The following is a 13,411-nucleotide window of genomic DNA, read 5'->3' on the forward strand; positions in this document are numbered from 1 at the left end:
TTAGAACGTTACCAGCAAGCCTCAGTCACCCAAAATCAAAGCAAAGTTTTCAGTTAAATTCAGTATAAATTGTTAACAACCCTATTATATTGACTGGAGAGGCCTGAAATCCTTTGGACATCTATTTCCAAATGTCCCGTGTGTAGCATACTATTTTTCTGCGGGAATTGATTATTATTATATTATAGACGACTGAGCTGTCGTGTTCACTACTCGAGTCATTTTTGAGTCGCAGTTATACTAAAAAGGCGACAATTATGGCTCAAAAATGACCTGATTCATAATATTGACATCCCTGGTAGCAAGACAACCTCAATTTTAATTCAACGTCGGAATTTTATTCTTTGCTCCAAGGTTCAATATGATTTTATGAGTTTATGAAAGGCAATGCAAGCAAGGATTAGAGGGAAATGAATTTTAATCTAGAGAAGAAAAACTTTTCTAATATACTATAAAATAGCTTTAATAATTGTAGAGAAAAGAATCACAATTTTAAAAGTGGGCTAAGGATTTGTTTTCAACGCAAAGGAATAATATAAAACTATGCGACGAAAAGTCTTGTCCCTTTTTCCACAAGCTACTAAGGATTTTCATACTCTCTTCAAGTTGTTTCGTTCGTTCCAGAACTCGGCTTTCATCCGAGCAATCAGCCAGGAATTTCATCAATTGATGAAACGCTAAGAAAAAAAATATGGGATCTCTTCTTTTCATGATGAACAGGGAATCAATTTCACTAGTTTTTCCATTGGATTATTCTTTTATGCTCTAACAAGGAACTCGCATTACTACTCATTGCATAATTTTCTACTGGTCTTACACAATTATAGGGACAGCAAAGTAAAAAAAATTCCCCATAAAGAAGAAAAGGATATAGTTATGCACTAGAACTAATTAAAGACTTTTTTCCACCCTCCAATTGTTAGCTAACAAAAAGTGTTTGCTTGCAATTCACGGAAACGTAGTTATTGGGTAAGAAATTCAAAAACTACAAGTTGGGAAATAAACTAGAAAATTTCAGGGATTATTGGTGGAGCCAGAAGTACTTCAAGACAGAAAAAAACATATGCTAAAATTATGCTAAATGTAAGAAATATTAGCAGTCCTGAACTTTTTTATCAATGTTTAAAGCATAGAAACTAGTCGTCCAGCTTTGCTGTGTTGTATAGCTTTGAACATTGCACTTAAAAAAATACTCAAGACAATTTTTTCAACATTGCGTTTGGAAAAATACTCAAGACATTTTTTTTCAAAAACGGGTCCATGTTAGAGAAATTCTCTGACAGTTTTGGAGAACAGTTTTTTTTGATGGCGAGAAAACAACAGTTATTTTTTTTTTTTTTTACACGAGTTCTGAGGACAGGGGTATGTAGCCCTATAAGCACGCCCCTGATCACAACCGTAGACTAATAAATTAAAAGACAGTGATCACAAGGATTAAATTCGATAACAGCGCCATTTCAGTAATGTCGTATCTAAAGGTCTCTGGATAATCCTCTCGTACTAAGTCTACTGAACCTTAAAAATTGTTCCCTGTGTTTTTATTTCTGTCGTTTCAACAAAGGACAAGGCTTATTTGAATCATTTTTACTCGAAAATATACAATAAAAAAGGCCAAAAGATGAATATTCAACAGCGTTCGAATACTTTGTACAAGTCAGGTAGGTTTGCTATCTGTAGAAGAGAATTATCTTGTAGTAATGTTTCTGGTGGATTCAAAAGGTGATTTTTAAAGGCAGGAAAGACAACGTGTTCGGTGATCCATTTCCAACCACCTCGCTTCATTTCAGATCCCTAAAAAAACACGTATAAGGATCAAGTTAAAATGGGCTTGAGCGCATTTTTTAAATTTACATGTAGAGCAAAGAAAAACCAATAAGTTCTTTCTACAAATCGAAGTTAAGAAACAATCAGATTGTTAAAAATTATCTTAATCGATTAGAATAAGGTTTCTAATGTGACATCTTTTTTTGAAAGAATATTCACCAGTAATATGAGTGCTAAAATTTACTTTTGTGGAAGGTACTTCAACAATGCCAGAGAGACCCTTCGAACATTGACAGATTTTTAACAGTGGTGCTAAAGGCGGAGTATAATTTTAATACTGAAATGTCAAATCTTCAAAATAAAACGAGATGTTTTAGTTTTTTCAGGAGCAATCTTAACCTCTGAACAACTTTCTTCATCAAACATATTCTATATTCTGTTCCAGCTCTTGAATATTAAGAATTAAGATCTAGAGCACACATCACTATCCTACAACCTTTTGCAAAATCGTATTTTGTCGACTGGCAGGAATATTGACTACAAATGCTGCTGGGGAAAAGGCAGAGCTTTTGTTTTGGAAGGCTAGTATCGTACCCTTTTGGAACCGAAATGTCCCCAAAGGGGGGAGACCAATGGTTCCCATACTTATTGTTAATTTATCCGAACATGGTAGCTAGAATTGCCAACTAGTATATAAGGAACGGAAAGGCGGATAACTTTTAGTTTTAGTCAGAAATTGAGAGGCAGGGAGGAAGAGGGGTGACTGGTTCATAGTATAGCAATGGTTAGCTAAGAAATAAATGCTGATTTTTGACAAGAAAAATAAGTAAAAACAGTCAAGATAGATAAAATACACCTGTTTTTGAACCAATAGGAGAGTTCTGGACATCCACCATATGGCTAATATGGGTGTAAAGTTCATTTGTTATGCAAATGAATGTTATATTTAGATTGAGGATGTAGTTCTGGGTATATATTTGCAGATTAGGGGGCTGGGGGTATATACTCTGCAAATATACAGGTTCTTAGAAATTCATGCATTTCTTAGAAAAACTGGAAAATCAAGGAAAGAAGTGAAGATAAAGGTTCTCCCCCTGCAAAATGTGTTAACTATGATTATTTTGCTTATTATGGAGTAAGAACTGTTTTCTTGACATGTTTCCTTGTGTCCAGCTGGGCTCCTAGGGTTCCAGCTGGGCGCCATCTGGTGGTATCAGAGAGTTTTAATTCATGAAACCTCTTGCTACGACTACCACTACATAGTTTTTCTCTCTCAAGCTTCCCAAAAAGCTTGAGCATCATTTGCACTTACTGAAAACAAGGTATATAATGGTTTCCTTCTTATTCTTTTTTTTTTTTGCAACAATAAAAAAGGAGAAACACAGATACTGCTCAAACATTCGGATTTTTTTTCGATAAGAGCATGTTTTCAATAATCAAGCTATTTTTTATTAGTTTAATATATAATAATTTTTCAGAAGAGCTTCCTTCCTTTTAAATTTATTCCTTTCAAATGCATAAAAATCATTAACTGAACAGAACGTTCAATTTAACCAATCGACTTAGTTTTCTGTAAAACGCAAATGACACCTCAGCATTTCAGGGAACTCGAAGAGGTGGCTACACGACATCAAGGCTGTGCTAAATTTCTCTCTTGTTAACAATAATTTCTACTCGTTGAAAGTTTTAACGTTGAGCATAATTCGAAGCCATGAACTCAACCTGCTTGAGTAAGTCAACGTACGTTGGACAACTCCAGTTGTCAAGCGTTTGCAGAGTTTCTTTTTTTAGACTGACTATTCGAGCTTTTACAGTTCGAGGCTTCTTCAAATTTATTATACAAAATGACCAACCTTTATTCGTGGTAATGAACTGTAAGTAAGGAGCGACACGGCTCAATAGAAAACGAAACTCTGAGAAACAGTGTTTGATAACAATAGATACGTCAAAAGAACTGAATTTTTACGCTGATTAAAAATATGTAAAGTTCATATTTAATATTACGTATTTAATGTTACATTCAAGTTTAATGTTACCCATCAAAAGTTACGAGCCAGAGAAAATTGGCCCAATTTTTGAAGAAGGTAGAAACACCCGCAAAATATCAAACAATCTTAATGAAAACATATCAGATTCAGCATATCAGAGAACCCTATTGTAGAGGTTTCAAGCTCCATAATACAAAAATGTGGAATTTTTATTTTATGCCAAAAGAAAGATCACGGGAGCGTGTTTAGTTTTTTTTTTTTCTCAGATATGATCGTACCGAACCAGTGGTCTTAGAAGATCGGGAGAGGGCTCATTTGATCGGAAATCAAAAGTTCTAGTACTCTTTTTATTTAACAAAAGGATTGGAGGGCAGCTAACCCCCTCCCATGCCCCTTTTCTCCCCGAAGTTATCCGAGTCGTCCCAAATTTTAAGATAGCCACTTTATTCAACATACTTGAAAGGTCCAAAAACTATAACTTTGGGGATAACATGACCCTCCACAGTCCCTAGAGGAACGGCTGTAAGTTACGAAATGTATCCATTGTTTATGGGTAGTATTTGTCATTGAGAGGTGTACAGACATTTTTTATCGGGAGATTTACTATAGCGTAAACCTACCTTTAGGAGAGAATTTTCCGGGGTTGGTCATTTCCAGGGAAAATTTTACACTGGGGGGATTTACAAGAATTCTTTTACAAAATTCTTCTTTTTTTTTCGACTAAATTTAACATGTAGAGATGTCCCTGGGGAAATCTTCAGCGGAGTCGAGATTTTCTGGAGCGGTTTTCCATGGGGGGGGGGAGGGGGAGACTTTTGCGGAAGATTTTTCCGCGATTTTCCATGTTGGATTTTTCCGCGGGAGCAACTTTCCACTGGGTTAGGGGAATTTTCGGGGAAAACACTCCATGGAAGGGGATATCTGACATGATTTGAAAAATGATCAGAAATTGAAGTCCTTTTCAAATGAAAGCAAGTTAAGGAGAATTTTTCAGGGGAAAGGGGTGTAAGTTAGGAAATTTATACATTGTTTACATATAGTATTTGTTAACGGGCCCGGAAGAAATTTTCTTGGGAAATTTCCAGCAAAGATGGAATTGTCCGGGGCGGGGGGTATTTTACGTGAGAGGAACTTTACTTAGAGGAATTTTCTGTGTAGGGAGAAAACTTTCCACAGAGGGAAGCTGGATTTCTCAGCATTATTTGAAAAACGATCAGAAATTAAATAAAAAAGAAGTTTTTGCGACTGGAAGTAAGGAGCAACATTAAAACTTAAACGAGCAGAAATTATTCCCTATATGAGGGGGGTTAGCCCCTCCTCTTCACGCATAACTTTGACTTTAATATAAGAAAAAAAAACGATCAAAAATGGGGTTTTTTAAGGCGAAACGACATACCTAGCTAAATAAACAAAGCGAATATTTCAACAGGACAAACGCCTCTTTTTTTCCGCGCGAAACGAAACGAAATAATTTAATCAAGAAAAGTGCCGAAGAAAAAAAAAACAACGAAAACAAACGTGGAAAGTCAATGTGAAAAGAAACCGAAAAACCAATGAAAAAAAACAACAAATTAAAAGATGAATAAAATTCAATACAAGACAAAAATTACAAGAATTAGAGCCAAATACCTAACAACCATAAAAGCGAGTCATTCGCCAATATCCGCGATTTCACAAAATTCAAAACATTATGAACTACCATCGACGGATACTCGCGAACAACGTTTTTCGCTAGTATCCGGCGATAGCAGTTCATAATTTTTTGAATTTTGTGCAAATCGCGGATATTAGCGAATGACTCGCTTTTATGGTTGTTAGGTGTTCGGTTCTAATTTTTGTAATTTTTGGCTTCTATTGAATTTTATTCATCTCTTAATTTTTTAGTTTTTTCATTTGTTTCTTTTCACATTGACTTTCCGCGTTTGTTTTTGTTGGGTTTTTCCTTTGGCACTTTCCATGAATATATTATTTCGTTTCGTGCTGAAGAAGAGAGGCGTTTGTCCTCTCGAAATATTCACTTTGTTTGTTTATCCAGGATTCTCGTTTGGCCTTAAAAACCCCATTTTTGAGCGTTTTCTTTTTTTATATTATGGCAGGCTAATTTCGTTTAAGAAATTATCTAAGTTTGACTTTTTGTCTCAGTTCTTGAAGAACGACTACTGAAACACGCTCCTTCTAGTCGAAAAAACATGTTTTTTTTATTATTATTTAATAATACACAAAAAAGGAGAAACATACGGAGGAATAGAGACAGGAGTGCTTATAGGTTTTTAAACATTATTCATCCAGGTTCGATAGTTACTTTGTTGATTTTACCTTTTTTTTTATTGAAGGTAGAACTGAGGAATAATAATTTCCTAGGTACTCAGATAGATAAACATTTTGTTTGTTTTTTTCTTCAATTTTTTTTTTCAAAAGCTCCTCCTCACTCTTACAATTATTACTCCCTATTTCAATAGAATAACTAAAATAAGGGTCGAAAAAATAATAGAAAAAAAGGAAAAATATAAAAACAAAGGAAAAATAAAATACCGATTCCGTATTTATGTGATCAACAGCGGACGCACCGTAGAATTTTGCTGTCTCTCTGCAAATAGTTTCAAAACATTCCTTTTCAGACTCCCACTGCACTTCTGAGGCAAGTCTTAAAACATACATTGGGAGCCCTTCAACAGGCGGAGTGTAGTCATCTATAAAAGAAAAGAAAGAAAAAAGAAGCAACTAACATATAAAGAGATAAGATAAGGTTTAGGAAAACTTTAATCAAACCTCTTTGTAATAAAGGTGATAAGAATGAGTGGGAATTACAGAGGCGTTAGCTTGGTTTCTATAGGAAACAAATTACTTAGCCTGATGATACTTTATTAGACTAAGAAAGCTCCTACTGTGGAGGTTTTCAAAAAAAAAATTTGCAAAAAAAAAAAAAATCCAGACGAAAGATCCCTATGCGTGTTTATTTGTTTGTTCGTTTTTTTTTTACCCCGGGTGTGATCGTATTAAGCCAATGGTCCTAGAAGATCGGGATCGGGCTTGTTCGAACGAAAATTAAAAGTTCTAGTGTCCTTTTAACCTGACCAAAAAGATCGTGCCACGGGAAAGTGGCATTTTCTGCCATTTTGTTACACCAAACCACGATTTTGCCCCATAGAGGACCAAATTGCTGTCGAATAAAAATTCGGTACTTCTATGTTAAACGCACTCTTTTATATATGTCAAACTGGAGACGCGACAGAAACCACGTTTTGTATGGGTTAATTCAAGACACCGCTATACAATAATGAATGCTTAGCGTTTTCAATCCGTTGACGATATTTAAACTGTTGTTTTTTGGGGTTTAGGGGGAGAAAAAGGTACCTAGGTCAGGTTAGGTTACGTATTTAATATATGCTATGCTTTACCCCCCACCCCCCTAACGTGTAAATATAGAGCCCAAATTTGTTTCTAAACTATTATATATTCATCATATTTTATTTCATTAGCATTAACCAAACTAGCAGAAAAAGAGTGCGTTTAACATAGAAGAGTCAACAATTTTGAGATAGCCAATCAATTTGAAAGTATGCTTAACTAGATATAGAGCTTCCCAGTTGCGGAACAAGCAATGCCGCACGATTGCACACTCGTTCCTGAAAAGTCCCGAAGTACATTTAAGAGTAGATTTACATCAGCTCGGACATTTATTAAAATAATGCTATATTAACTAAGTTAATTCGGCTGATTTTTCATGAAATTTATGTTTATTGCTGTATAATTGTGCATCAGCTATTATGAAGGTTGGGTCATTCTGTAGGCCGAAGGGTGAGAAGTACCAGATGCTTAAAAGAGCACATTTCAATGCTCAAAATTGTGTAACTCCCCATTAGTCTTAAAACAAATATATGAAAAGTTACGGAGGGAGTGGTGGGAATTAATCTGTCACGTCTCTTTATTGTGATTAAGCCTGAATAAGGGTGATGTGGGGTCATACCTCCCTTCTTACGGAAGAAAAATGTTTCTGACATTCATTTTAAAGCTTAAATTAACAAAACTGGTTGGCTTCATATTTCACTAAGTCATATACAGTGATTTTCAAGTGCGCATCAGCTATTATGAAGGAGGGACGGTGAGTCATTTTTTAGACAGAGGGGGGGGGGCAGATGTCTCAAAGAGTTCATTTTACTGCCCTAATATTTTAACTCTTGAGCCTTCACGTAAATATAGAATGATTTTGGAGGAAGGGAGGGGCAGCTAGAAATTGATATCTAATCCCTCTTGATTCCCAAGAATATTCTTGGCCTGTGTCTTTTTTATTGGTGCTGGGGGGAGGAGGGTAACAGCGCTCCTTCTATTGCAGCAATCTTTTTCTAAGTATTATAAAATACGACATTTCACATGCCTACCGGCAGAGAGGGTGAGGCGTCGTGAGCCTTCTGGGAAAATGTCTTGGGGGGAGTGCTACCAAGAGCTTTGTTTTCTTAAAAACTTTACAAAAATTACTACAGTTAACACTACAGGCCAAAGATAAAACAAACATAAATTGCCATGAATAAATAATGAAACCTAAAACAAAGAGAAGTTAAACTCTTAAACTCTTTATGAGGAAACAGAAATTAAAATTAATCAATAAATATAAATTAGAAAGAACAGAGGCTATGACTAAAGGCTAAAGTGTCGTTTGCATAAAAAAAAAAAAAAATTGATTAATGTTTTTATTTTCCACAGCATCAAAAGGAAAAAGAAAACATATTAGTCTATCGTACAAAAAAATAATCTTAGAATAAATATATAAATACTTTCCATTTAGTTATTTCCCACACCCCCCTTATAGCCCTCGGGGCAAGGGTAGTAAGTTATGCAATACACCCATTGTTAACATATAGTGTTCGTTATTGTGAAAGATGGGCATGTTTGACTCTTGGTGTCCAAAAAGGCTAAAGAAATTAAGATCAAGCTTTTAGGAAATGTTGAGGGGAGTGTTGAACTAAATCATAACACACTATGTGCATAAAGGTTGTCAAAAGAACGTATTTCAAGAATGGTTAAGGGTATTAAGTCAGAACTTTCAGGGAATGATGAGAAGGATGATCAATTGACCAAAGGGCAACATGTGACTGACTGAAATGATTTAATTGGAAAATGATGCATAGAGCCAACTTCCCTCTTTCTCTTTGAAGAATCCAGAAATAAAAGTAGATTTAATCAATTATTTTGCAGACTGCTTCAGGCCATTGCAATCAAGAGCCTGAAAGAACAAAGCCAGAACAGAGCTATGTACACTCTATGACTCCAAACGATGTACCAAATTAAATCCCGTCAGAACTTTGATACGACAAGAAGAGCAATTAGGCGACTCAAGTTCTGGATTTTACTATTATTATTATATTGAATTTTTCACGATATATATATATGATATACAAAATATACATGTATTGTGTATGTGATATCCAAGGCCATGTCCGGGGGGTTACTGGGTTTGAACCCCCATCCCCCGGATATTTTTGTCCGACTCGTAAAAATGTGACAAAAATACATATAAACAAATTTGTTATGCGTTTTTTTAATAAATTTGGCAACCACTCCCCCGGACAAAAATCCTGAATACGTTCTTGGTTATATCATATGATATATATACATGTGTATTCAGTCTATTTGCATAATATACACACAATCTGCATGTACAATTCAGTCTTTTTTTATATTTTACTTTTTGTTTATATTTTAATAACTTTATGTTTATATGTGTTTTATATACTATATTTGCTTTTTTTAATGATAAAAACGCAACTTTTGGCCAATTCATAGCATTTTTTCTGTCATTTATTACAAACAATACCCTACATTAACTGCAAAAAAGAAGACAAGTTACTTCGAAAAAAAAAATCTAGGCCGATTAATAACAATACAAATGCAAGCATAAGAGAGGGTTTAAATCAAAATACTAGACAAATGGAAGCGCTATTCCCCTAAGTAGCCCCAGCTTAGACATACTTCTTTGTCAAAAAGAGAGTTATTAAAATGAAATAATTTCTACATTCTTACCAAGCAATATAGGAATTGTCACCAAATCAGCCGTTTCTGTTATTTCAATGGAAAAATAATCTGCGAGCATCGGTGCCCTTGATTTCAAGGAATCAGCAATAAACCCGGCTAGTTCTTCCTTCGGGCCATCTTCCTCCGTCCATCCAGAATCCTCTTGAGTTAATGCTATTAATGCCAATTCATGAATTGGAAGCGGATCCTAATTAATTAAATAAAAAAGAAGATTTTTGAACGAAAACAAACAGCTGCATTAAGAATTAAAGTCATCCAAAACTAGCCTTTAAATGAAAAGGGGCTTCCCTGTTTATACTTAAGTTGCCTTCAATATTTTTAGATTAGCGCAAACATAGCCACAGGGTGATTTTAAGAGAATCCTATTTTTAAAGGCAAATATGGAAATATAAACTCTTCCATTTCACAGACATTTAAAAAAACAATCTTCATGACCTGCCCTTTGTGGTCGAACATTCGTTCTTGAAGAACTTGGGAGAGTAATCAAACCTTAGCATGTAAACTAAGTACTTTACTAAAAATGACAGTTTTTTATCCTATACATTTTATAAACAGGCATTTGTAAGAACGAAGACAGTGACAAAACAAAGGTCTTTTAGAAAAATATAAAAATAAACATCACTGCGTTATCACCCAAACCCCTTATTTTTTCTTTTTTTGCTTCTGCGTTTATATTTTTTCTTTCTGTTTTGAATTTAATTTCAGGTGCGTATCTTTTTATTTTTCATTGGTATAAGGATGAGGATGGAACGATTTTTTTTTCGGGAAAGATTCATCTTCAAGGGGAAAAGAATGAATATATGCAAAATCACCCTTTATGTCAGCTAATGTCGTGCCGGCTAGTTGTTGTTCAAAAGCATAAGGTATAGTATTCCCGTGGAAGTGTGTTATTTCCCATTTTTTTCATGATTATTATCCGGCGACATGTAAAGATTTTACAAACAGGATACACGGGGTCACATTCTAATTTGCTTTAATGGTTGACGATAGACCAAAGACATTGATAATGGAAAAAAAAAAAATCATAACATAATCAGCAACAAAACGGGAGATTACTTTTCTATGCCGATAAGAATGTGGCAAATAACGATCAGAATTACGATCCCGAAATTAATCGTTACGAAAAAGATTATTATCACTTTCACGAAAAGAAAGGGTAAGGCAAAAAATGTAGCATCACCACAAAAATTTGAGTAAAGAGTCGCAAGACGATGCCTATCATAACGACTATTCTTTGTGACAATCTCAACATAACAAGTTTTAAATTTGTCTTTAATACCAAATACACCCAGCAATCAACAAAACATACTGCAAGAAATATCGCAATAACTTATTGAAAAACATAATCATTGTGCTGTATTGAACGCGATTTGAACATCAAAATGACCTTCTTGCACAACCCATAGCCATAAAACTTTGAAACTAACCCAAAATATTGTAGCTTATGCTGATAGATATATATACCAAGAATTTTCTATCGGTTAAAGAACAAATTAGAGCTTATTGACCTCTAAAGCAAAATAAGTAAATAATTAATCACAACATGCTTTTGAACGCAATCAGATAATTGCGATTTCTTATTTAAAATATACCAGTTTTTGTATAGCTTGATATTTATAAATAAAATATTGTATCCAACAACACAGAATGAATATTAATTGTTGATGATATTGCGCCAGACAAGGCTTTCTTTAAATGACTCAAGGTAACAAAGAAAGAAAATTACTCACCGAGAATCGAAACTTGGGAAAGTTTCCAAAGTTTTCTAGTAGCGTCTGATAAAACAGTTCTTCCCTAAAGAAAAAGAATTATCCATTAGCCTTAAAAGCAATAACATTCAATAAGTCATCATTTTGGCAATCACCAGCCACACTGTCGGTTGGATGCCTGATTACTGTCTAGTAAATATATAATTTTGGTTTAGTGATTAATGCAGCTTAAACACGTCAAAGGCAAAATGAAGTTATGTGGATTGTTTTTAAGAATAAGTCTATTGCACTGACTGGCAGAGGCGTCTTAGGAAGGGATGCCCTAGTCTCAATGTCTTCAACCAATTACTTACTTAGACTTACACTTAGTTCCTCCCACGCCGTCTGGCGCATAAGGCGACAATGGTGCCTCTCCACGACCTCTGAAGAGCTTGAGACCACAGATCTTCCACATATGTTCTCGCCAGAGTAGCCTCTTCCTCTAGGGATGGGCCAAGCGTCGTCCTCCAATGCCGGGGGGGGGCCAACACCAAACATCATGGGGGAGCCTGCCATCCCCCATACGGACCATATGACCCCAATATCGCCGTCTACTACTTAGAATTTTTTTAACTATTAACGATTGTTCTGTCCTTTCACGTATGGCGGCGTTCGTAATTCTTTCGGACCAGTGGATCCCCAGGATAAGCCGAAGACAGTTATTTTCGAAAGATTGTATTCGTTTCTCAAGCTGTTTCGTCAGTGCCCATGTCTCACATCCATAAGTCAGTACAGAGAAGACATTGCTAATTAGGAGTCGGAGTTTGAGCTTCAGAGAGTACGCTGCATTTTTCCAAACTATTCTTAATTCGGTAAAAGCATTGCCTGCACAAGCAATGCGTGTAGTAATTTCACGCTTGAGACTTCCGTCAGATTTGATTGAGGCTTCCCAGATAGGCTCAACCCATCAGATTTGATGAGGCTCAACCAATTGGTATTAAATTGAAATTTTTTAATTTCTGCCGAAAAGCTATGATTTCAATAAAGCTTTTCCAGCATCTGAAAATTCAGAACGTGCACTGGTTTTCTTCAGTTTAAACAAGTTCTTTATTTATTCAGAAGTATTTATTCAGGGGAATTTAATTAGTATAAAACGTTGGAATTTAGGCAATGAACACCAGACATTTGCTATGAAGAGGACTTCTACTAATTTTCCAAAACTGCTGCCGGAATGTATCTTTCCTCTTACCAACAACTCAAGCCTTAGAGCATTAATTAAGTAGTACAGATAATTGCGGAAATTTTTTCACGTTATAAAATGATACTATTTGTTCAGCCACTATTTATTTCAGTTAAGTTCATATTTATTTAATATGGCGTATGCAGCAGGTAAAACATGAATGGTTTCAATCATCACTAAACATTTGATGACGGGGCGTTAATTTTTCAAGAGACAGCACTAGAATACACAGAAACCAGATATTTTGGCCACAAATGCACCATTAACCGTTTTCAGCCTTTTCCTTTTTACGAAAAAGAGTTATCTGATCTCCTGATATATTGGGAGTACACAGCTAGCGTTATTGGTAAGAATTATCGTCGAATATGCCTTAAAAATGTAATAATGACCATATAATTACCTCAACTTGATGGTATTGCAAATAAAAAGTTTAGTCTGATGCTGGATAAGTGAGAACTGGCTGTTGACAACGCCCACAAACGTGTGATTTTTTATCAAGTCTCGTAAGCCATCTGATGATCGAGCATCAACTTCCTTTTTCAAGCTCTGTACACTGCTCAATACTATATTCCTCCTGTAAATGATTATGGATTTTATTTCTACAGTAAAACAGCAAAAATTATTCTAGTCTAGACGTTATCAAAGTACTTTTAAAATTGATGCACCTTTCGTGTTTTTTTTTGTTTTTTTTTGTTTTTTTT

At 35.1% G+C, this 13,411-nt stretch overlaps 1 protein-coding gene across 2 annotated transcripts in view; it reads right to left on the reverse strand.

Moving 5' to 3' along the window:
* Window positions 1–1,570: 1,570 nt before the first annotated feature.
* The window catches only part of Mlh1 (DNA mismatch repair ATPase Mlh1), a 72,048-nt gene continuing 60,207 nt past the window's right edge, over window positions 1,571–13,411 (reverse strand). For both annotated transcript variants that reach the window (XM_089095592.1, XM_089095581.1), the window contains exons 8-12: window positions 13,111–13,284; window positions 11,513–11,576; window positions 9,771–9,969; window positions 6,285–6,442; window positions 1,571–1,791 (exon numbers count right to left, since the gene is read on the reverse strand). In XM_089095592.1, coding sequence (XP_088951718.1) covers window positions 1,627–1,791; window positions 6,285–6,442; window positions 9,771–9,969; window positions 11,513–11,576; window positions 13,111–13,284 — 760 coding nt within the window. In that variant the 3' untranslated portion in view covers window positions 1,571–1,626. The remainder of the gene's footprint in view (window positions 1,792–6,284; window positions 6,443–9,770; window positions 9,970–11,512; window positions 11,577–13,110; window positions 13,285–13,411) is intronic.

Source organism: Artemia sp. Qi Xiang Cuo, chromosome 1 (genome assembly GCF_049724085.1).
Source record: "Artemia sp. Qi Xiang Cuo chromosome 1, ASM4972408v1, whole genome shotgun sequence".
In the NCBI taxonomy this organism is placed as follows: domain Eukaryota; kingdom Metazoa; phylum Arthropoda; class Branchiopoda; order Anostraca; family Artemiidae; genus Artemia; species Artemia sp. Qi Xiang Cuo.